This window comes from Taeniopygia guttata, chromosome 4 (assembly GCF_048771995.1).
Source record: "Taeniopygia guttata chromosome 4, bTaeGut7.mat, whole genome shotgun sequence".
Classification (NCBI taxonomy): domain Eukaryota; kingdom Metazoa; phylum Chordata; class Aves; order Passeriformes; family Estrildidae; genus Taeniopygia; species Taeniopygia guttata.
The window spans coordinates 13,007,890-13,032,824 of record NC_133028.1 but is presented as its reverse complement, the minus strand read 5'-3'; the positions used below and the strand labels follow the sequence as shown (position 1 = coordinate 13,032,824).

Sequence of the window (24,935 nt, the reverse complement as noted above, 5' to 3'; positions counted from 1 at the left end):
TTCCCTTCCCTTCCCGCAGGAGCGGAGCCGAGCTCGCCCCGGCTGAGTCGGCTGCCAGCGGGGAAGGCGAGGCCGGGGCCCCTCGCCGCCGCCTCGTGTAGCGCAGCGTCCCCGCCCGAGCAGCCGCCGCTGCCCTGGCCGGGGCCCGCCGAGCGAGCAGCGCCGAGCCGAGCCGAGCAGCGCCGGGCAGGGCGGCGGCTCCGGCGGCGCTGGCGCAGCGCACGGCGCGGCCCCGCCCGCGGAGGGGCGCGGTGGCCGGGCGGGACGCGCCGCCCCCTCCACCTGCTGCCGCTGCGCCATCGCCGGCTGGGGGAGCCGCCGCCCGCTCGTCCCCGCGGGGCCCCTTTGTGCTGCCGCTGCTGCTGCTGCTCCGGAGCTGCCTCAGCCAGGCGGCGGCTGCGTCACGGCCCCGGCGCTGCGGCCGCCCCGAGCCACCCGCGGAGGGAGAGCCGCCGCCTCGCCCCCTGCTCCGCCATCGCGCCCGAGGCAGGGCCGGCAGCCGCGGCGGTGAGTGCCGAGCGCGGCCCCCGCCCCGCCGGGGAGCCCGGGGCGGGAGCGGGGACGGGGCTGCCGAGCCCTGCGCAGCGCCGGGCTGCGGGCGGTGCCGCACCGCGCTGCGCCGCGGGCATCGCTCGCACCGGGCTGACATCGTGCCGGGTTTGGGGTGCTGCTTTGTGCGCGCGGTGGGTTCGGGTTTTGTTAATTTTGATAGTAGAAGCTCTGGTCGTCGTTCGTACTTCCCAGAACGCCAGTAGCTAACCGAGTCAGAGCGACCACCACGTATTTTTTATTATTTTTCCAGAAGGTATTTCGAGTCCCCCCGAGGGCTGGGAAAAGGTCTGGTTTCTGATATTTTGCATTTCTTTGCGTGTGTGCCTGTGTGTGCCAGCAGAAAAATCCTTCTATCCTGGAAGAATGGTGAAACTGGGGAATAATTTCAGCGAGAAGAGCACAAAGCAGCCCCTTTTGGAGGATGGATTTGACACCATCCCCCTGATTACACCCCTGGATGTCAATCAGCTCCAGTTCCCACCTCCTGATAAGGTACAGTAGGCTTCAGTTTCCACCCTGGAGAATCACACCCAAATCTCTGGCAAACAACAAAAGAATAGGTTATGGGTTGAGAGCAGCTTAGGAACGACAAGAAATATGGGGTATTTCAAGACATGCTAATTCCCTCTAGGGAAAAACCCAAACAGCTAAGCTCATGCAAATCCATTAAGGGTGATTTGCATTAAAAATCAGCGCGAAATGTTAGCAATAAGCACGTAGAGATTTCAGTGCTGCTATATGAAACATATACTATACAAATGCAAGCTTCTCTATGCTGTTGTCATAACCCTTCCTATTCTGTATCTTTTTTTTCCTCCACCTGGAAGGTCCTGTGTATTGTGTTTGAATAATACGAATTTTCTCTGTCCAGCAAATGCCCCCCTGATGGGGGAATAGAGCCCTGCCTTATCTGGTAAGATCTGCCTATCTTACCTCTGTAAGGTGAGCATGGGCTAGCATACTAGCAACAGAGAGCACTTCCATTTTCCTTTTGTGCTTCAGTCAGAAACTAATGCTAACCCCAGACAAGCTGAAATAATGGGATGAGAACAGGTCATTGAGTTTTCTCCTTGGCAATTTATTTTGTTCAAAACCCTCCAAATAGGTGATTCAATATCCTCTGTCGCTGGAAGGGGGCAGTCCAGTGAGCTGCTTACAGGTTGGAAAGGAAATGTGCTTCCTGAATTCCTCATTAAATGCCTTGATTATTAGGAATTTGATTTTAAGGATTTAGAAAGGTGATGTGATAGCCTGTAAATATGTTTATTGTTCACACAATAAAGGATTCAGTAAGTGCTACTACATGTGAGGAACATAGGAGTAGGATTTTTCAGGGTTTTCAGTATCCTATTTTAATAGGATTCTTACTTGTAATTTCCCACATGCATCTGCTAATAAAAAGCTTTGTGGTCTTCATACAGTTTTTATTTTTGGCCTTGTGTCTTCCACAAGCTGAATTCTACTTCTAGTTAAACTGATAGCTGCACATTCCTCAAACATCAAAAAAATTCACATAATCTTAACTTAGGGTAAAGAGTTCTAGCTTATAAAATTTTCCTCGGTAGAGTGTTGCTTGTAGGCAATACAAATAAATGTGTGACCTCCATTTTAATTGCTATCAACACCATTCTATGTTGTGTGTGGTGACCAGTTGGCAGGCATAAATGCAATAAGCCATAACAGCTGTTCAGGAGCCTGAGGGTCCATTTTATGCCCTCAGTTACATGGGTGTAATTCTTGTAACTGAGGACAAAATCGCACCCTAAGGCTTTGGAACAAGCTAAGCCTTACCGTGTCTGATACATCTGCCAACTGGTGACTGGATAGAACCGATTACCAAGGACCAATGGCCAAAGGAATTTGTTCTGTTCCCGCACTGCTAAGCAGAAGTCTGAAGGAGGGATCTGCATGGTAATAGCTTTAACCTGAGCAGAGCCTCTGTGGTGAACCCAGGGCGTTCTGTGCCAGCCCCTACTAGAGTGGGGCTGAACTCCTCCCACCTGGATGGCATTTGCCTTGAATGAAAGCAAATGTCCAGCTAAGCTAGAAACTTAAATAAAGGAATATTTGATTGGTTCTTCTTCTCTCCACTGCCAAATGTATATTAGCTTTCTTCTCCTTTTGCAAACATAGAGGGGGAAGATTAAGTTTATTGGTCCTGCTGGTGTCCTTCTGTAACTGGTTAGTCATGTCAGTGTCTCTTTACTGGTTGTTGGAGACTCAAAGGCAGGAGCAGAGTAACTGACATGAAAAAAAGAAACACTAAGAAAAGATTGACACACAGATCAAATTCTGAAGTATGCAGACACTCATGTATAATGAATAGGAGCACATACTTCATGTATCTGTGCTTATTATCCACTTGCAAGGCTCCAGCATGGCAGTGAAGCATAGCTTCTTGAACAGTACTGACTACAGTGCTAAGGATTTGAAGATTTTGACAGTTTCTAAATTAAAAGGATGAAGTGATTTAAATTCATATTTAGATATGTTAAACAAAAGAAGACATTACATAACCAAGCAGTTAGAACTGTACATTCAGTGTCAGCTGAATGTGATTTGAGTTGCCTGAGATTATGTAACATAAAGGGGGGAGGAAGGGAACTAAGATGTTAAAAAGCATTCCAGAAATCATCAGGTGGTTAACTTCCATGATGCTGTTGGGCAGCTATAAATTTAAATAGTATATTACTATCTTACTAATTGTAGCTGAAAATAGGTAAGTAGGTTTTAAACCTATGTCCTGTGGAAGTAATAAACTTTAAATAATAATAAACTAATGGTACTAATAAGCTTTATGATACTGAGTCTAGGTACACATTCTAGGTACCACTCAAGGAAGTGAGAATAAGGTAATCCAAAGCTTGACATTTCAGTGTCTGGCTACCTGAAGTGTCACCATCTTAATTCCAGAAAGATGGAGAGAGACTGTTTACAAGGGGATGTAGTGACAGGACAAGGGAGAATGGCTTTAAACAGCGAGTGGGTTTAGTGTGAGGGTGCTGAGGCCCTGGCACAGGGCCCAGAGAAGCTGAGGATGCCCCATCCCTGGAGGTGTTCAAGACCAGGTTGGATGGAGCTCTGAGCAGCCTGGTCTAGTGGAAGGGGTCCCTATCTTGGGGCATGGGGTTGGAACAAGATAATCTTCAAAGGTCCCTTCCAACCCAGGCCTTTCTGTAATTAATGTATTTGCTATTAATACCAAATATGGGCTGTGCTAAAGATAGAATTTGATTTTCAGAAATCTAAAAGAATAGGTATTTATTCCTTGGAAAAACAGAGGAAATTGAGCAAATTGTAATAGCACCATCATTACAATAAACTGTACCCTAGCTTGAGAATAATACTTGGAAAAAGTTCCTGAAAAATGCAGAAGGCAAAAATGAGGCAAATAGGTTAGGTATGTGAAAATTTTGTATGATTAGAATGCCTAGGAGAACACTAGAGTTAGGACTGACGTAATGAGTATTTTGGGAATATGGGTAAGGTGCTAAATTGTGTAGCTTGGGGCAGTAGTTCATAGCAAGGAATAAACTGAAGAGTTTGTTTGAAGAAATCTCATTAACACAAGGGTTTGTGTGCATCTTGCTGCTTGCAGATGATAATTCAGACATTAGATGTTAAAAATAGAGCGCCAAAGGCCACAGTCTGTCACATGGTGAAGAGCAACTAGACTACATGGGTTATTTCGCTTTTTTTTTAAACTAAAAATCCTGCCATCAAGGAACATGGCATTGTCATCTGCAAGATTTTTATGGGTACTCTTCAGTAATCTTCTGTTAGTGTCCAGTTTGAAATCCCATTAATAGAATTTCCTGAAGCAAATGGAGGTGGCTATTTTCAAACTATACAAAGTAGGAAGGTCCATGATTTGGACTTGGCCTATCTTTGCCTAGTAAGAGCACAGTATCACCACAGATGAAAAAATGGAACCTTTATGAAACTGTTGCATAACAAGTCTTGCTGTAGGTCCATCAGAACCACTTTAAGACGCAAGGTAGTTGATGATTCATATACTGGAAAAAATAATTAATAATTTAGCACTTTCAAAGAAGAATTGCACAAAACGGAGAGGGGAAAGATATGGTGGTAGATGTGCTTGTAAGCAGATAAAAGAAGAGTTAAAGAATATTTAAGGTTTTTGTGGCCAACTTTAGCTGACAGTTTTGTGATTCATTCTTTTTCTTAAAGGTTGTGGTCAAAACAAAAACAGAATATGAACCTGATCGCAAGAAGGGAAAGTTCCGTACTCCTAAAATAGCTGAATTCACAATCAGCATCACTGAAGGGGTTTCAGAAAGATTTAAGGTAAGCAGTGCTATGTGAAGATGTTAATGTCTCAGCAGTGTTAGCAGAAGTGCTTAAAATCAATTGCTGATTGTAGTCAGAACTGGCTATAATAGAGTGCCTGTTGTGGATATAGCTGGACATGAGAAAAATTAATTCAATGTTACAATAGTTCAATATTTAACAATTAGAAACAAAATCAAATCGTGCAGCTTTATTGGTTGTGATCCCTCACTGGCAGATGAATTCCAAAGGCATTTCTGTCAGTGTGTGGGCTCCAGAGTGTGGCTTGCCAGGGTGTGTGTTGGCAGCACACGGGGAGTGCTCATGGCATGGATAAAACTCCTGTTTGTGTTGAAGGACAAGAACCACCAGAACATTTACTTTCTTTTTGGCTTCTTATTTATCACTGTGGCCAAACAATTCTCTTAAAAGCACTGTCATAGTCCATTATGTATTTTTTACAGTTAAATATATGACTTGGCAACCAGAGCCCTATCAGTTTTCCTGGTCCTATTTAATCTTACAGTTTGGTGATGCCTGTTACTGTCACATGGCAGTTCAGAAAGAATCTGACTCAGATTGTGTCCACACCCTTACTACTCCCTTCACAGGAAACCTGAGGGCCTAACTGATGCAAGGCTTGAATATCCTTTCTCCCTTCCCACTAGAGGATAGTTTTTCTTGCTCTGTGCAATTAAAGCAGGAAAGTTGGCACTTCAGCTTATGCTCCCCTATCCTTTTAACAACAGGACTGCAGGTTTTTGGTGCTTCTAATGTGGCATCTTACCCAAGGATACCAAAACATTTTTAAGCAGTAGGCATCCCCACTCTGCAATGCACAAGTACAAATACCTTTGGAAAGACTAATGTTCAGTATGTGGGGAAAATACAGAGTTTCAGTAAAGGTGTGGATTCTCTTTCTACTGCGCAGTTCTAAACTCTGCGTGATAGGAGTTTTAGGGCTCACACAGAGATTTTGGTATTGTTGTGCCGAGCAGTGCTCTAAAAGCTGTTCAGGCTCAAGCTGACCTTCAGAAGTGTATATACAGCTCTCAGTGGAATCAGAGCATGCTAAACAAACAAAGTGAAGGCTCAAGGAGGGATTAGACTATATTTGGAAAGGAACTTTGCAGAGTGTTGCTGCGACAAATGTTTTAAGTGCCATTCACCTGGTGGTCTTCAGCCATACAGTGAAGCAAGTAGGTTCCCAGTCAGCTGAGTGGGGACCCACCCCAGACAGCCAAGAAGAGATGTTATGGGGTGTAGGGTTTTACTAAGGAGGTAAGAAACCTAGTTCCAGCTTTTCTTGTTCCTTGGTTTGGGGCAAGGACGTCCCATTCCTCAGGGAATGCTACATCCTGACTCACAATCTCTCTTTATCCTCCTGGCACCATGGTACCAGTCCTTGAGAGTAATCCCCTTGCTCTCAGGTGAGGGTAGGGTAAATGCAAATTTACAGCTCAGAACAAGGACAGCTTATGTCTGACTGTCTTTGTGCATGTCCTGGTCACACTGAGGTGATTGGAAAATGCTTACTGTGTTGTAGAGGAGAAAGGAGAGGCAGTTTTTAGTTTGAGTCCCCTGATAGGACTTTGGTTTCAAGCAGCTGAGCAGAGCCTATACCTGAAGAGCTTTGCATGTATGGTTTAGCAGTAGGGCCTAAGAGATTTAATTGTTGGAACATTAAGTTGTAGCTAAGGAAAGGTTTTCAATATCTCAGTCACATTTAAAAGGCTTGTGCATCCTTTTGTAAACCTGGGGGGGTTTATCTGTCTGTTGGGACAGCTAAGCAAATGAGACCTTGCTGAAAACAAATAAATAGCTTGTTGTGCTGTTGGGTAGGCTTTTCTAATTTGTTTAGCTGAACACCTAAAAGCCTGAAGATTTTTGCATTGCATTTTTATATACTTTTGGATGGCATACTTAAATAAAATATCCTTTGATATTACTTTATGATGATCGCTCTGGGATTAATCTCATACTACAGGGTTGCTAGGTTTTGCTGCTAGGTAACTACTGCATCAGAGAGAGGTTTCTGTAGGATTTGCTATCTCTTGGGAATTGCAGGGTGATTCACAGTGTGACTGTAAGTCTAGGTTTCCAGAGAAGAGTATGGGGATTGATCAGTTGGGAAAATTTTGGTTCAGTTAATTGAAAATAATGTTCATGCAGAACATTCAGGTCCTAAAAATGTCCCTTAATCTCTTTATAACAATTCTAGAATTGAATTATGCTGCTTGCAACATTTTAAAGAAAACTGACTAGCTCTCCAGTGGGGATGACTGTCATATTTACCACTCCCAGTAGTGAATATTACATGAATAGTTGATAACATTTCATAAATATGTAGATGAAAAGTACTGATTGTGTGAGGTTTTCTCCTGGGTCCTTATTAATTGTGAACCATCATGTTAACTTCTGCTGTTGATTCTGAGAGAGCAAAAAGATATGTGTTTGAAAATTAAATATTTGTTGTAATTATGAAATGCATTATTTAACTGGTGAGATATTGACTTTGGCTTGTGTTCATGAAAAAACTTTCAGATGCCATTTTAATGACTTCAGTGTGGTACATCACCAATGCACAAGCTTGTCCAAGACACAGCCTAAGTGTTGTGCTAAAAATAAACCAAGTGAGTCAGTCATATTTACAAATAATTCACATGTGTATTCTAGGATGTACTTCTTAAATAATGACAAAGCAGATTGCATTTTTGGGATTCAGCAGTGCAGATCATCTAAAGCTGTTCTTGAGAATGAAGTCACTCTGCCACGTGCATATGTCATTTGGTGTTTTAGCACCTGGTGAATAATCAATTATTAAATGTATTTTTCTGCATTCAATTCGCATTACCACAGTTATTATAACAGAGCTGAGAATGTTTTCAAAGTAAACTGCAAGTATAATTTTCCTCTATGAAGCCACATTCTGAATTCAAATCAGAATCTCTCAAAAGAATGTGAAGTTTTCCTGATTCTGAGAACCCCGATGTTTTAATTTATTTTTATGGCACTAACTACACCAAGGAAAATGTGATTTTTTTCACTTAAGATTATTTCCCATTGAGAAACAAAAGTCTTGCTTTTGTTCTTTGAACAGTATAGGCTGATACAGGGAGTTGGTTCTTCAATGCAACTTTGAACAAGGCCAATTTTTCTCTTTTGTAAATTTGTCCATTCTACAGAGTAACAAAGGATCCTCGTGAACCAGGACACAGGAGGAAGTTAGGGCAGAAGAAAATTGATGGTGTGAGTTACCCAAGGCCAAACCTTTGCCTCCCCCATTGACAGAGCAGTGTTTTTACAACCTCCAGTTGGATTTTGTAGTGGGATGTCTACTCTGGTACCCACTGATGGGCTACAGCTGGCAGTTATGTACAAACAGTTATGTACAAACACAACAATTAAAAGAACGGGTTGTAGCAAAGCATTACTTTTTTTTTCTGTCTTTGAGAAAACCTCAATAAAGAACATTTAGAGGTACTTTAAAAGCAATCACGAATTTTTCATAATAAATTTCAAGCCATTAAATCAACCCAAGCTGTGATATGCCTTCAGCCTTTGGTTTCTGTTCAAAGAGAGTTCAGTTCTTCTGACTTTATCCTTGACATCTCTACATACATCTAACTGCAGAGCCAAAGCCTCAAGCTTATCTCTGTGCTAAGACCATGCAAACTGTGTCCCATCAAGTAGCAAGCAGCTGATGAAATGTCTGCATGAACTTATGGAAGAGGAATTGAAACTTCAAGATCAGTTCTTGCAGTTTTACCTGGTCACTTCAAGACTGCCAAAATATATGCACCATATATCTAACTGTTCAGGGCTTTTTTTCTATCTTAAAAGGGGCATCCTTCAAACATGTTTCTGCCTCAGCAATTTTGTACCTCTTCTTAGTAATGCCAGTGGTTATTATTGCTGCAAAAATAACCAGAAGCCAGGAAAACAGTTCTCTCTTTGCTGCTGTGTGATTACTTTGTGTGTTGAGTAGCTCTTTGCTCCCACTTTAAAAGTCTTTTAAGAGAAGATGTCAACTGATTCTTGTACAGGTATCACTTCCTTAAGTAGATTCTGTGTCTGTCACTTAGTGCTGGAAGAGTGACAGGTACTTAACTGTCATTAGTAGTTCTGTTTCTCCAGTGGAACTACTCACAGGATTAAAGTTGCTCACAAGTATAAGTGTTTGGCAGGCTTTAAATTTTTTCATTACTACTTCAAATAAGAAAAATAAAGGAGGTGGTTCTTTCAATATAACAATTATTTTAAAATAATTGATGCAATTAAAGGCATTGCAGGGCAACTGTCACTTTTTCTTTTTTTAATGTTTGATATTCTCTGATATGACATTGACAATCCTCCTGCTAAATTTTTGGTTGAAAGGAATTTTATAGTCAGAACTGGAAGATTTGAGTGGATGCTTAACACAGCTCCCCTGCTGTAAGTCAGGTGTCCTCTGCCACTGTCTCCATTAGAAATCCATTTAGTGGAACAGAACCAGTCACACAGGTGACACAGATGATGTTTTGGATCTCTCCAGATGCGTCACTTAAATAACCTTTCCTGTTCTGTAATAACATTATGCAGCCTTTTTCCTGGCCTCAGTAGTGTCTTCTGGGCTATTATCTTGGTGCCACAGGGTTTCTTGAACTGCTTCCTCAGATCCTTGTTGTTAGGAAATACAATATATGGTGCTGTGTGATAGAAGATGACAGGAACATTGCCGTGAACAGCTGAGTTAAGGTGCAGTTCTAGGCTCTCAAGGCCAGTGCCTTGTAACCTGTTTTTGTGTAACAGTGTGTCCCTCGGGTTTCATTAATAAATTCCCTTGTGGAGTGGTCCTGTTGTCTTGCCCTGTTGCTGTTAATAAGCTCTGGTTCTGTAGCTTCTTTTCTCTTACTGGCCTCATGAATCTGCCTGCTTTTTTTGCATTTTTTTGCTGCTACTTCCAGTCATCTCCAGGTAAGCATCCAAGACAGTTCTCTCCTCTTTGTCATTTCAATGTGAGAGGGACAGTGTTCTGATTTCTACTGCTTTTTCTGCACAATCTGCCCCCGAACTATCATCCCCTTTGAGCACAAAGTTGTGATGGGAATGTTGTGGTGAAGAAGTTGAGTTCAGTAGATGGATACCGGTCATACAGCTAAACACGACTGAAACAAGGCACCTGGTTGTCTTTTGGAGTCACAGGTCATCCTGTATATTCCCACAGCAAGTACAGGGCACTGCACCAGGGTCTTCTGTGTAGTTTACATTGCTGTGTAAATGAATACGAGTCAAATGTTGCATTAATAGCTGTAAATGTTCCTTTTTTCTTTCACATTGCCATTTCCCATTTCTCACCATTTCTTGATCCTTGAGTTTATTGTTTCAGACATGTTTTTCATTTAAATTTCCATGGACAGGCCGAGGTAATAGCAAACAAGGACATCATTTTGCAGAAGCAGTCATAAGTGGAAAGCTGATTTTTGTGCTCTCTAACGTGCTGGTAGAGGGCATTGTGTAGCTGGAGATGCAGGATTTTAGTGGAGAGAGGTGAAATGGAGGTCATGGCCATTAGCAAGAAAGTCAGTGCAATGTTTTACGAATTTTTGTCTGTGGGATGTAGCCAGACACAATCTGTTGTAATTACAGGCCATCTGCCTAAAATTCTCTTGTAGTTTAAATTGGATAGCAATAATCTTAATTTCCTGTCCTAAGTTATTGTACAGAGTTGCTGTATTTTACCCCAAATGTCTCTGCATTTTACTGGTGAGCAAAGCATTAATTGGCTCTAAATCATTTCCTATGAAAAGTGCTCTGTAAGTGTATGTTTTCATTCTTCTTGTTCAGTACTGGCAGCAAGTCTGTGCCTTGTACTTCACAAACCTGTCAGAAATGAAAGTTGTGTTCCCAAGAGGCTGCAGTTGAGATAGGTAATGCATAGATGTGGAGCAGAGACGAGATGTGACCAAGAGCCAGTGATTAAACAGTGAAAATCATTGCATATCTTCTAATAACAGGAATGCTCCTACATGGGTTTGTGTGCTGACAGAAGAAAAAGCATGAAGGAAGGCGTGGTGCAGAACAGCACAGTATGAGTGGCTTAATAAAAGAATCTCAAGCAAGAGAAAGGATTAGAGAAGTAGAAGGCAGGGGAGAAGTGAATCGTACCCAGGCTTTAGTGGGACAGTGGAATAAAATTAACAGCAAAATGGAGGGAGCTGAGAGGAGCAAAATGGGTAGACTTGTGCATGCCTTGAAACATAACCAGGAAAGGGTGTGAAGAGAAGCAGGCATTCTTAGTACAGTTGATGAATTTTGCTGTAGTATTCCAGCTTGATTAAAAAGGGAGTCCAAGTAAACATTAGTGGAGTGAGGAAGGAGGAGACTGCAGTAGCCAGGCAGAGAAAATATGGCTTGCAGTCTTTCACAGTTGAGGCAGAGTAGCATGGACTGATAGGGAAGATCTGCTAGATCTTACGGTAAAGGCCTTATCACAAGCTGTTTACATGGTAGTGTAGTTGTCAGATATGGTGAGTTTCATTTGTTCAGCTAACTGCTTACAGAGTCTGAAGACAAGTTTTTTGCTCTGGGTATGCTTAGTTCATTCATTAGTCATCTCTCATTTCGATTACTCTAATGGCTTCTGGCTAGACGTTGTCCTTCTTCTGCTCGTCACTTACAATCTATTCAAAAATCTGCCACATACATAATACCTTGTCATCTTCTCTGCTTCATTTTGCTGCCAGATCCCCTTAAAACTAACTTTAAATGTCACACTCAAGATGAAAGCAAAATCACACTTTGAATTCCTAGTTAAAAGAAATGGTTGTTTGTCTTATCTTATAGTTACTTCAATAAAAGTATTTTAAAAGCCCATCACTCTTGAGGTATGACAGTCACCTTGGAGTTCTGCAGGATGTACATGGCAGTAAATGATCACAGTAATTCACAAGAGTTCTGCTTGTGAATGTACTGTGTGGGGTCCTGCATTGCCAGCTGGCTGCCACAAAAAAGGAGATTCAAGCTTTCCTTCCAGAAGGGAAGTGGTGCTTGTCCATGCATGGCAGCTGTTCCTGCCTGAAGAGGAGGGCAAGTTGTGAGTAGTATGTTGGTAAGAAGAAAATAGTTTCTAGCGAGTGTGCAAAGGTGCTGTGAAGAAAACAATACAATGACAGCTTTGGGGTTGCTTGTGGTCTGAAGAGCTGACTGATGCCTTCTCTTTTTTCATGCTTTTATTTCTGAAAAGCATCTGGGAAGAGAGGGCACAGAGGTAGGGTTGCACTGTGTTAGTGCATGGATAGAAGCTGACTGCCTCAGGTTCAGAAGTGGTCCATGTGGGCCATCAGTGGTGGGTTATTATGAGAATAAAAATGGCTATTAGAAGAAAGAAAAGGATTTTCAATTTAAAAGGGAAGTGGATTGGATTAACAGGTGATGGCAATCACCTTGGAAAGAACTCCATTGCTAGATTCTGTCTATGCTGTTTTCATCTGCAGCTGTCTTTAAATAGAAGTTACTCGTATCCTGAAGGGTGGTAGGAGAAGGGAGCTTCTCTCCTAACAGGAAGGAGACAAGAGCTTACTTGATTAGGGATTTGCAAATGGAGTGTGATTGCAAATCACTGGAGATAATGAGAGTAAAAATTTACATGTTACTACCAAAATTAGTAACATTAGGAAATACAGTAAGTGAGAGAGAAAAATTCTGTGATATTTTTGAAGCAGGACCCCTGAGAACTTTTCTCATGGCTTACTGTGTGGCAATGGAAGAACTTGTACAAGCAGTGAGAACTCACAGCTCCAAACTGCCACTGAAAACAGGTCTCAGCAAATCACCATGGCTGTGCAACTTGCCAGGCTCCAGCAATCCACACAACACTGGCCTTTTATATTCTTTTAAAAAACAGTGACTTCTCAGAGCAGTTTTGAAGATTTGTAGAGTGATCCTGCAGTGATTGTGGAAATACCGTTTTTTCTTACTGTCTTAATGTCTATGCTCAATTACAGAACAGCTTGTCTCAGTATGTTGCTGAGACCTCATCTACATGTCAGAATGGTTACAGCTGGGAAATAACATTACAATTCTACTACTGGCTGCTAGTAGAAGGGCCAGGAAACATGGTTAAAATACTTCTATAGAATATTTTTCAAATATATTTTCAAATATGTTTTTCAAGAATATTTTTCAAACCATTTTAAACTCTTAGCTCCTATCTGTGGTGGAGACAAATACAAGCTGAGTTGATGTGTGCCACAATAGTTCTGCCTGATGCCCGTGTCCCACGTCACAGGCCTGTGTTCCTAAAGGGAGCAGCTTTTGCTGAAGGCTGTGTGGAGTCAGGAGCCTGATAAAAAACCTACTGGAAAGCCTGAGCTAGGATGGGGATGTGTGTGAATGTTACATTGGTTGTTATCAAACTGGGCCACAGAGAATGACCAGAAAGGAAGGTACTTTGTCTCTTGGATTCATGCAGGACATACGGAGGTATGGGAGATATAAGAATGTTGTTGACAAGGCAGAGTGAGCTATCTATGTTAATTTTTGTGTATGCAAACAAGTAATAAACTTGGAGAAAGGCTAATTAGATGTGAAAATTGTTGTCAGTGTGATGTTTTCAGAGGTTAATTAAGAATACTGTTTTTTTTCTTTTTGTACTCCAGTGACTGTTGAGAAACTGAACATGTTGATCTATGTCTCATTTCAGTTGTTATTGTTACATATTTCTGCTGCTAAATTACTTCTCGATCTGCAGTTCTCCTTGCCTCTACTCCAGCCTTCCCTTTTTTTCTATCAAAAATCCTTGGCTTCAGCAACACACAACACTCAACCTTGTATGGTTGAGTTGTATTCTGGCCTTGTTTCAGCCAGAATATATAGCACTTGCTGTTGTCTGCCTATGATGAGATTTGTTTTCACAGGATGAGAATTCCTTTAAGTTTATTGTTGTCCTGAAATGTCTTAACACCACTGCCACACACAGCTTGTAGTGTTGCAAACTGTTAGTTCAGAGGTTTATCAAAAGGGGGGTGTATGGTGGTTGTTTTTACCAAGAGGCAAAGCTACAATTTTTTGTTGTTTTGGCTTTTTCAAATACCAGATTATTCTTGTTTCAATTAATTGACCCTGATATGCCTAAATTAATTTTTCAGGAGGTGTATATAGCTGGTTTACTCATCTTACTTTAAATTTAGATAATATGCTTTGTTTTAAAAAAGTAATCATATAATCTTTTTTGTTTGTGTTTATTACTGTTTCTCATGCTGTAGCACATGCCTGATTCTTTCTAACTTGCCAAAAGAAAATTAATCTCAATCACTCTTACTGTGTAGTCTCTATGACCTACTAATTTGTCTATCAGTAGAAATTTTAGAATAATAAAAACACACATCTGGGATACTTTCCCTGGTAATGAATGCTATTTGCTCAGCTCACACCTTCCACAAAAATGTGTCTGAATTAGAGAGCTTTGTACTGTAACTGCTGGGCGAAATTTTGTGCTCTGTCTCCTCAACGGGTGATGTAATTCTGAAGGTAATTCTGTCTTGTGACACACCAGAAGGCTGCTGCTCTCCAGCTGCTCAGAGTTTGTACCTGGGAAGGGTTAGCTTGGTCCTGACACTGATTTCAGGTTTGTCTTAAGGTGAGTCTCGGACTTGTCTGTAGCCCAAGCTCAGGGGCAGAGAGGTACTGAAGGACATGGTGAAAAGCCATGCAAGGCTGTGTGTAATGGCTTCTCTGTGAGCACTGTGGAAAGAGGTGCCACACAATTCCTGGAGGCCAGCCCAGTGCTGAACATGGGGTAGTTCCTTATGGATCTGGCAGTCAACCACTCCTGTACAGGCTCTGTGTGATGAAGTAGTACTGTTTCAACCTATAACTTAAGGAGTATGGAGCAACCAAGAATGCAGACCACTGGTGTAACTATCTCTAAGTTCAGAGCAGGTGAATGACCTCTAATCCTAACAAGAGAGGGCAGACATTACTTTGTCCATGCCCTACAAATCACCTCTGGGTGACACCTGTGCTAACTTACTATCACCTGACTCCATTCTTGGACAGGCACAGGGAAAGCAAACATGCTTATCACCTGACATAAGCTAGACTTAGACTTACATCATCCACATACTGAAAAAACAGCAGACAGAGGCTACGTTGGTGTGTCCTGGCCTCATGTGCCTGGAACAGAAATGCAATTTAAAAAAGCCTTGCAGTACCCAGGCAACAGGCCACTGCCCAAATGATCCTCTTTCTTCTGAGAAGGGCAGAGTAGAAGCACTTATGTGCTGCTTCTCTGTTCTCCCTCAATAATTAAGCAGCTGGTTTTATCCTTTACTTGATTTTAATGTAAAGTGCATTCACAGCATTCTGCTGCCTGCAGTAACAAGCATTAATAGAATAAGCAGTGCATTACTAACATAAGCATATTTTATTCTTCTTTACAGGTAACTGTGCTGGTCCTTTTTGCCCTTGCATTCTTAACGTGTGTTGTATTTCTGGTAGTCTACAAGGTTTACAAGTATGATCATACCTGTCCAGAAGGATTTGTTTTCAAGGTAAATTGCATACCCATTCTAGAAAAACAGTAGAGTATGTAATATTCTGTGTTGTTTTAGGCATAACCTTGATTAAGGCATGCTGTATTGCATAGATTTGGTGTTTTGTTTCATAGGTTAGTGTGCTTCCTGCTATGCTTTTGCTTTGTAATTTATAATTTAAGTTATACTATTGCACAATATTAATAGTGTTATTTTGCTAACACTTTAAACATTGCTTAGATTTCACACTAAGCAAAAATATAGCAAAAATCTAAACACTGGTGTCTCAAACTAACTTCATCTGCAGTTGTCTGGACAGAGCCCTCATTTATGGGTCATATGGTTTAATGTTGCATGTTCCTCCAAATTACTGTCTTAGGAAATGAGAAAATGATAAAATGTGGAGAAAAAAAATCTGGAATATGTGTCAAAGAAAAAGTAGAGTGATGTTCTCATTAAGAGTAGTAGAGTTACTTCAGGGTTATTTTTGTACTAAGAACTTCTTGTTCTAGAACGGTGACCTCCGAGCCCTACTGCCAAAAGTGATGCCAAAAAAGGGAAAACACATTTATTGTAAAAAATACTGGTTCTAACCAAAAGGAGGCTGTGCTCACTTTATTTGTGTGAGATGGTGGTGCTGGCTCCTTTGTTATGACCTGAGCTGAAAGTCAGGAAAGTAACATTGACTTCCCAGTTGTAAATTTAACAGTTGAACTTGACTGTAATTAGGTAAGAAAAGTAGCAGTGATAATGGCATTTTTCCCTTTAATTTTTTTAATAATATTTAGTCGCGTAATAAATCAAATGGGTACCCAGTGCAAACTTCAAAAGGATTGAAGAAGGGATGTCTGCCTCAGACATCGTGTTCAGGATTTTATCTGTCACTTCAAGCACATAAATATCTTACAAGAATCTCGTTCAAAATTATAATCAGTGATGCCCTTCTGGATTAATTTAGGTTCAAGCGTTCAGTTGGTTACTGCTTCCCCTTTGTTCAAGGGCAAATGATACTGTGGTTAGAATACTTGGCTGTAATCAGGAGATCCAGCTTTTGGTTCTGCTGCTGGCTTTTTGTGTTGCCTCAGACAGGCACTGCAACCCCTCTGTGTTCATGTCTCAGGGGACAGTAGGCCATTTTTTCCCCTAAGCTTTCTCTTGGCATTGAGCAGCTTGGAATATGGACTGTTATGTTCCTTTCAAGCCTGTCTTGATGTGATCCAGACTTGACAGGAACAGCACCTATGTGACTCTAGTAACAGCCTCCTGCTTTTGCCTCCACTCATACCAAGTTGCTCTCTCCCTTCAACTGAGCTTTCTGGTTTCTTGTGGCTTTTCTTACCAGTATCACAAATATTTAAGGAGAGAACATTTTCTCAGCTATATTTCAGTTGCCCTAGGACCAGAGTCTGGTTGTGTTTCTCTCTTTTGGGTTCTGTGTTTGGGACAGAAGCTAGGCAGAATGTCCCATAGCTCATTAAGTGCAGCACATCCACTTCATGTTACTACATCATGGTTACTCTCCTGGTGGTTTTCTTGGAGCTGGTGTTTTGTTTCCAGCTGCTTGGTGGCATAATGCCAGGAGACAGAGCATCTTTGGTCATGTACCTCTTTCAAGAAAGAGTTCTACAGGATAAGGATGTTGGCAAATGGCACAAGGCCTGAAAACCACAGTTAAAATTACTTTTGTATTTATTTGCATCTGTTTTTTGGGAGAGTCCATGATATGTGATGGCATAGCTTGCACAGATGTCTCAGGAAACATCAAGTCTGTCACCTTGTGACCAGTGTGTCTGTGGGCTGGCTTCATGTTTCAGGTGGACTCAACATTATCTGGCCTGGATGTTCCCAGGCTTTAGATGCTGACGTGATTTCCTGGTTAAGGGCAAACGTGTGCATGCCTCAGGAAGCCTGATGCTGCAGGAATCTGCATAAAGGCTGAGCTAACCACAGCTCTGAGTCAGATTCACTCTTCTCTGCTTTGATGCTCTCATACATGGAGGAGTTCCAAAGGTTTTTGCTGTACTACGCCTCCAGGGCATGAAGGTGTGCTTAAAAAGGTGTTCATTTTCTTTTGTACAGCAGTCTTATTTCTGTGCTTGCTTAAGCTTTCTGAGACAGCCTTAGTACTGCTGTTCTGCAAATTGCTTCTCTGGAGCACTCATCAGAACCTACTGGTGAGACTCACCACAAAAACCCGAGTGCACTTGCATCCTGAAGAATTTCCCCAGGGTTTCAGTATGTTCTGTACCATATCTGTTACCCTTTGGCTTTTGTTGCCAAAGCACCTGCATTCTGACAGACTTGTGGACAGTACAACAAAGTCATTTCAGTGCATTGAAGACCACACCATCATCTGTTAAATTGGGAATTATTGACCCAGTAAAATTAACATGACAGAAGATACTATTTATAAGTGAATTCCATGGGGGTCTTCATGTCAAAGGAACAAAAGGAATAATCTTAATTCAGCCAGATATAGACTGGTAACCAGGGTTTTCTGTGGCATCAAAAGCCATAACCTGTAATTAATTTCCAAAATAGAAGGGTTGTGAATAAAAAAAAAAAAGACTGGCAAGTCACTGTGGAGCATCCCAGTTTCTCCTCATGGCCCTCCTTCTTCTCTCACCTGGAAACCATGGAAACAAATAAAAAGGATGGAAATAAATGCTCTACATAGCTGAAAGTGGCAGGGTAAGAATCAGCAGCAGTTCCCATCACTCAGTCACTGACTGCTGCATGGTTTGCCTTGACTGGGAACTAATCCGAGGGGTTGTCCTTAGGCAGTACAGAAGGGGCAATAAGTAAAAGGGGAGGTTGTTTTCCCATCTCTTCTAGAAGCATGAAATCCCAGGAGCAAAAATGCAGTCAAAAGGGAATCTGATGTCTGTTTCTTTAGGCTCTTTGGTCAGATGTTTTGCATGTTTGTGACTACAAGGCCCCCCTCACCCTCCCAATAATGAAACCAAAAAACAATCACTGAGTCATTTTTGCCTGCTACAAAGCAAATTACTTCTGAAGGCAACATAGGATTCTGCAGCTTTTTTTTTTTTTCAGACTGTCAGTAATCTTGGCTTGTCTTCAGCTCTAATAATTATATTTGCTTGAATTTCCTTGGCAGATTTCATTAATTCAATGGATTGTGTTCCTTTCCCCACTTTCAATATTTAGAATTGTGATTACATCCCATGACTGAGTGAAATAATCACTACACATATGTCTGTGTCTAAGTGCTTAGTCGTTTTATCACATCAGTAGTGTCAGTTATCCCAGATAAACATGGATAATACTTCCAGAAGATGACATGGTTGATGTATATGAACATGCATATCAAATAGCTCTCTTCCATATTCCTGGATTATGTTTTTATAAATCTAGGTCCCAGTCTTGCAGCTAGCAAACACATTGACTATGAGCATGGGAAAGCCAATGTTGCCTTACAGTGCTGAACTGACACAGGTGCTGTTTAGCCAGGGTTAACTCCCATCTGCTTTGTGGTGCTACTTCAACAAAGCTGGGAGGGAGAATTGCCCCAGCTCTGCCTTGACAGAAGATTACAGATGAAGGGAACCAGGGTGGCCATGGAAGCTCTGGGCACTCCTGTGAGTCTGAGGCGCTGACTGTGGGAGGCTGTCAGGCTTGTAGGCAGCGAGGCATCCTTCAGCCTCACACTGCCACCTGATTGAATTGCCAGGGGCACACAGGCTCTAAGACTGCTTGTGGGCCTCTTGTTTGGGCAAGTATTCCTTCCTTCTTTCATAGCTTTTGATGATTTTTTTCCTTTTTAGAAGGCAAAATTTGTATTAAGCCAAGACTGCTGGATCTTCACCCATCTTTTGCTTTATGAGTTAAAACCATTTGAAACAGTTGTTAGTTGTGCTTATTTATGCCTTTTTTTTTTTTTTTTTTTTTTCTGACATGGACAAAAGTCAACTCAGAAGTAAATGTGGACACTTGTAAGGTAGAATCTGGTCCTAAAACCCATGATATTTTGCATGTGTTTTTCTGCTGAGAAATTCCCAATATAAAATTTTGTTTGCTGAGTAGGAGAACAGTAGCAATTCAAAGGTGATGTGCTGTAGTATTATAAATTTTAGCCCTCTGGTGCTGGAAGCAAGACTGAATACCCTTCTTTTCAAAACAGCCAGAGTATAAATGACTACATGAATTTTTCCTCAAGCTGTAGCTACTTCCAGCTCACAAGAGTTAATTCAGTTGCTCAGGTGACTGCCCTAACATGTTGAAGTATCAGGCAAGACTGCCTGGACTAGCCAGTGTGGCAAGAGGACCTGCAGAGAGATCCCAAGACCTCCTGGAGGTCACAGTATATGCCTTAATAACTTTTTTCTTCGGTGCAACAAGCTGCTCTGTAGGAGCTTCCTGCACCGTGACTGGAAGAGCTCCTGGATGATACCTGCCACAAACACACTGCACAGGCACATTCACTTTGGCTTTTAGGATGACAGCAAAATGGATTTGACTTTTATTTTACTCTCTAAATTATCTTATTTCACTTTCCAAAGCTCTGAGCATCTAGGAGGTTCTATTTACTGCTCCTACAGTCGTGGGAAATGAAATAATGTAGTCTGACAGCTCCAGAGAGTTTTTTAAAAGCCTGCTGTTGGCTACATCTTTCTGACAATGAGGAGTGAAGTATTTTGTGTGTGTAAACACTTGCACATACGCTTGGCCACCCACAGAGTTTTTCCTATAATGTGTGAGCTGCTGGGCTGTAAAACTGTTCATACATTGGCACCAATATATCTGTATTAATTTCTGCCCCTCAGACTGCAAACACCAGGGCAAATTGCCTGAAGTTAATCTAACAGTATGATACAGACAGCTGTAATTGTAAACCAAACAGCTGGAATTTGGTGGGCAGGAATAAACAGCAAAATGTGGCTGGAACAGGAGACTGAATACTTTGTCAAAATTATTTTAGGAAGCACATTTCTTGTATGTTAATTATTCTGGCATATAAACCCAGATTGGTCTTCCTGGCAAATGCATGAGTAGTTTAAGGATTGCAGGGAAGAACATTCTGAAGACAGTAGGACAATACTGTAGTTCATTGATGTATGTTGCATCTTGACTCACAGATAGTGACTCTTGGCTTAGACTAAAAGGAAAAAGAGGAAAAAACCCTAATCTGCTTCATGTGTGGGGGGGGGCGGGGGGGCTGTATCTGAAATCTAAGCAATGGATTTTCTTTTCAGAATAATCAGTGCATTCCAGCTGGGTTGGAAAACTACTACTCTGAACAAGACTCCAGCGCTCGAGGGAAATTTTACACAGTCATAAACCACTACAACCTGGCCAAACAAACCATCACGCGCTCCGTGTCCCCGTGGATGACAGTACTGTCAGAGGAGAAACTGTCTGAACAGGAGACTGAAGCTGCTGAGAAATCAGCTTAGGATGATAAGCTAATTATTAAAACTATGTCATTTGAAGGTAACTAAGGGACTTCAAGGAACTTTTCATTAAATATAATTATGGATTATTTAGAGGTTACTCATGTTTATGGTGTAACTGCTTCTGTTTGCTGATACTGCTTTGCAAAAAAAAAAAAGAAAAAAAACTGAAAACAAAAACTTGCTGCAGAACATTCATGGGCATAACCCCAGGTGCATATCAGCATTGCTGTAGAGCTTTGACACCATTTTCAATGTGAAAAAAATCCAATGTTAGATATGTTCTTGCAGTTTATTGGATACTGATAGATTTTGTCACTGGATTTTCAGGGCTTGGATCTTAGATAAATCATGTGTTCTGTTGTCTGAACAGATAATTAATTAATTACATTTTTGAATTCTTTGTCATTTTGCAAACTGAAACACCCCAGCCATAACTAGAGTGATCTCTTGTTTAGCTGAAAGCTGTAAGTAATGTTTAGTTTGGGCTCAAGCAAGAATGACAGTCAGCACTGACATCGGGGCATAATGTAATGACTTGTATGGAGAAAGAAACTGTCAGGTCGCATTTTTCCTTACATTTCCTTTACTGTTTTTGTAAGTGATAATGAAGTTCTCTGCAACAAGGCATGCTCAATGTTTTCTTATTGCTGTCAGCAGGATTTAACTGCATTTCCACTGTGGCTTTAGCATCTTGGTAAGGATGTGCACTGAAACACAAACTAGATAGACTTATGGAAAAAACACAGGCAGTTTTAGTGGTGGGTGTTGAGGATAGTGTAAAAAATACACAGTTCAGGATGTTCTAATGAGAAATAACATCTTTAGATCATACTAAAGAGGCAGAAAGCCTGTTCACAGTACATGTAGTCCACTATGTCATTTGTTGGATACAGCTGAAGGAGTAATACGTCTAAATTTTCTCCTGTATTACATTCACATTTTCCCTTTTTATTAGTTAGAAAGAGCTTTCTGTTTATGTATGATTTGCAGTTTGATACTTTTTGAAACATGGAGCATCACAAGTGAAACAGTAGCTTGTTAGATACCACAACTGGCTGTTAAAGCTCCATGTGAAACAGAGTGAAGAGTAGAACTGTTTGTGTATGGCTTGGGAGGGGAAAAGACGTAGAAGAACATAGTATTGTGGATGCACGTTAAAGTTCCATTGTAATTACAAACTTATCTATTCTTTGTGTGAAATCATGTTTTCATTTTTATTATAAATCTTAAATATACATTATAAAAAGACATCTCATTAATTTAACATACAAAAGTGTGTGAAGCATCTGGGCCAGCAAGTTGCCTTTTTATTAATGTAACTTGAATGGGACAAGGTAGAGTGGGCATGTCAAAAGTTCCTCTTTTTTTGTTAGAGTCTGTACAAAAATTAAGGGAAAACATCAGTATAGGCTGTTTCTCAAGATCTGGAGTAGAAAAAATGTGGTCAGCTCTACTTCTGTTTTTCTCCAGCAGAAGCCTGTCATCCCAGTACAGTAAAAATAACCATTATGACTCAGCGCTCTAAATTTGATAGGAAATGTGCATTACAGAGTGCAGCTGTAAAAGGCTTTTTATTAAGTCATCATGGTATGTGGAATGCCCAAGAAGCAATAAACTATGTGCCAAATTTTTCATTGCAATTGAAAATACCAAGCTTATGTTAAGATCTTTAAAACATACCATGTTTTCATTTTCTAACAGGCATCTGCTTTATTGAATATAATTGAATCACATGTAACTTTTGACATTTTCACTCTGTGCATAGTAAAGAATAAGAATGATGCTACCTGTTGCATAAAATGTATAGAAATATACATTTCAGAAGAGAGAAAGGAAAACACACACCTTTCATATCAACATACTTATAGAGGACATTTAGATTTTACAGGATGGAAAGGTCTGTTTCCTAAGACTGTTCTAAATAGAAATGATTCACGGTACATCTCCTCCCCTTAAATTTAGGACAATAAAAACTTTAATGCAAAAGTACATGCTGATGAGAAACAACTTCTTTTTCTCCTCATAACAATAAACAATAAAAATTAGTAAGCCTTATGATTTTGGAGAAACAGATTGTTTATGCTTCTTGAAGTCAAAACCATTTTCTGTCTGATTTATCAGGAGGGAGTTTATAGATCTTATCTACACTTAGTTTTGAGATTTTTATTTTAGTTAACAAATGCTCCCAGGTTTAGTAGTTTGAGGAGTTTGACTTTAATTGTCTATCCTTTGGCTTTATTCCAGCATCCCAGAACATCTGTTTCATTGCACAACCTGTTTGTGTTGTATTCTCTCTTTTCACTTACAAGTAAAAGCTCTTTTGTTAACTCCTTATCATTATTAGTACCATTAGATCAAGCTGATTTCTGAGACAAGTAGTTTCAAAGGATTAGAAGTAAAGGTCATTTATGTGCAAAGTGCTCACTGTGTACTGAAGTGGTGTGATGAAATAAACGCCTGAGACAGCGTAGATGCTTCTGCACAGTAACAGTTTTCTCTTGCTCTGGGATGGGAGCTGGACTTTCCACAGCACAGGTGGGTGGCTGTGACAAAATGAGTATTGTCGCTTTTTCTTCTGTAAAGTCTGCTCCAGCTTGTAGCTTTCTTCACAGCTCTTCCAATGACTTTTATGTTCTCCAGAGGATAAGGGTGGTTTTATGTTTGATACAGGGATTTAGAATGAATGTACAAATGGATATGTGCACAACTTATTTATTGGAAAATATTTCCATCATAGAGGTATAAGAAAATGCATAAAATACGTAGGTATGCTGTTATACCCTGCTCCTCTTAAAAAAAAAAAAAGTCAGAGCATGGTGCCAATATATGTTTAATTAATTATCATACCAGTCCAGGAAAAGCAAGGAGAATGAACACATCACAAGGAAGAAGAGGATCCATACTCTAAATCCAGCATTGTTTTTGATGGCCTGTGAGGGAAAGGTTATCCCTGTTACCATTACCAGTAAATACAATTTCAACAGTGGCAACTCAGAATGCCTGTTTGTGGCATCATCCTTCCCTCCCACAAGAGGAACAGCAAAGTTTGATGTTAATCTCAGGTGAATACAAGTCAGGTTGGCTGGCACCTCTTTTGATTTATCACAGTGAAGTCACACTCAAAATTTTAAAATTGCACAAATCAAACACCAGGAACTATATCACAAAGTACATGCTTCAAAGTTAAGTTTTAAGTTTCAAAAGTGAAATTCCTTGATTAAAAGTAATCAGGCCTTCATCTTTCTAACAAAGATCTGACTTGAAACAAATGAAAAAACAACAAAACCAAACAACAAACAAAAACAAAATCCCTGACACCTCTAGAGATACCTCAGTCACTTATTTCAGTCTCATTTTTCTTGGCTACTCCTTTCCCAAACTGAGACCAGCAGGGGACTTGGTTTTTGCTCTCATTTTTTAAATTTACATAAGGAAATTTTTTTATATGATACAAACACTAGTGTGAGTAAAAAAGTTTTTTATTTTACCACCTTTCACTACTGTTTCCCAGGATAGTTTTTAGTTCTACCTAAAAATGTGAAAAGTGAAGTAAATATAGCATCAGTTCTTGCCATGTTTGGTGTACTTTTCAGAAGAGCAGAACAGGAGATAACTCACCCTTGAGATACCTTTTCTGTGTGCTCTCAGGAAGGAGAAAGAAGTGAGCCATTTACTCAGTAGCCTAATTTAGGAGCTCCATTTTTATTGAAATCTCAGTTCCCAAAATAAAATATCCTTTCCTACTACTTAGTAAAAGAGTGGAAGAGGTTTGTTCAGTACGAGCATGCAAGAGGTGTTCAGAGTCTCTTCTGCTAACACTCAGCATTCTGTTTCAACCATTTCAGCACTGTTTTATAATGGTAGTCTGCAATTTCTGCCCCCCTCCCCTTCTTTTTTTAAAAAAAAACTTCACAGGTGCTTAAATGCAAGCCTTCATGTTTAAAAAACCGCTGAGGCCAAGTATATTTCTGCAGTCCTGTGTATCTATTCAGATCATGCTTAGCAAGTGTGAACTATTGAGCAGCTCACTACCTTGAACAGTCTTCCCAAACCCCTGTCCTGACACCCAGCACCCACTGCACCAGTCCCATGGGTGAGCTCACACGTGCTGTTTTAAAGCAACACCTGGAAAAAACAGAAAGTTAAGATAAATGAGTCTAAAACA

The 24,935-nt window shown here is 40.7% G+C and overlaps 2 protein-coding genes across 5 annotated transcripts in view; one reads left to right on the top strand and one right to left on the bottom strand.

The window, feature by feature from the left end:
- The first annotated feature begins 347 nt into the window (after window positions 1-347).
- Window positions 348-23,240, top strand: NSG1 (neuronal vesicle trafficking associated 1). Of its 3 annotated transcripts, none has more exon segments than NM_001245527.1 (5): window positions 348-507; window positions 893-1,044; window positions 4,744-4,860; window positions 15,264-15,374; window positions 20,570-21,393. In NM_001245527.1, coding segments are annotated over 4 exon segments (558 nt in total). In that variant the 5' UTR covers window positions 348-507; window positions 893-915; the 3' UTR covers window positions 20,771-21,393.
- Window positions 22,148-24,935, bottom strand: part of STX18 (syntaxin 18) — a 59,464-nt gene continuing 56,676 nt past the window's right edge. For both annotated transcript variants that reach the window (XM_030270740.4, XM_072928001.1), the window contains one exon: window positions 22,148-23,700. In XM_030270740.4, the coding sequence (XP_030126600.1) occupies window positions 23,605-23,700 (96 nt within the window). In that variant the 3' untranslated portion in view covers window positions 22,148-23,604. The remainder of the gene's footprint in view (window positions 23,701-24,935) is intronic.

Bases quoted from the DNA above. Each gene is read 5' to 3' on its own strand.
- NSG1 (XM_012573556.5), top strand. From the start codon at position 916: ATGGTGAAACTGGGGAATAATTTCAGCGAGAAGAGCACAAAGCAGCCC. The intron at 4,861-15,263 runs GTAAGCAGTGCT...TCTTCTTTACAG, and splicing joins GGGTTTCAGAAAGATTTAAG to GTAACTGTGCTGGTCCTTTT. The intron at 15,375-20,569 runs GTAAATTGCATA...TTTTCTTTTCAG, and splicing joins CAGAAGGATTTGTTTTCAAG to AATAATCAGTGCATTCCAGC.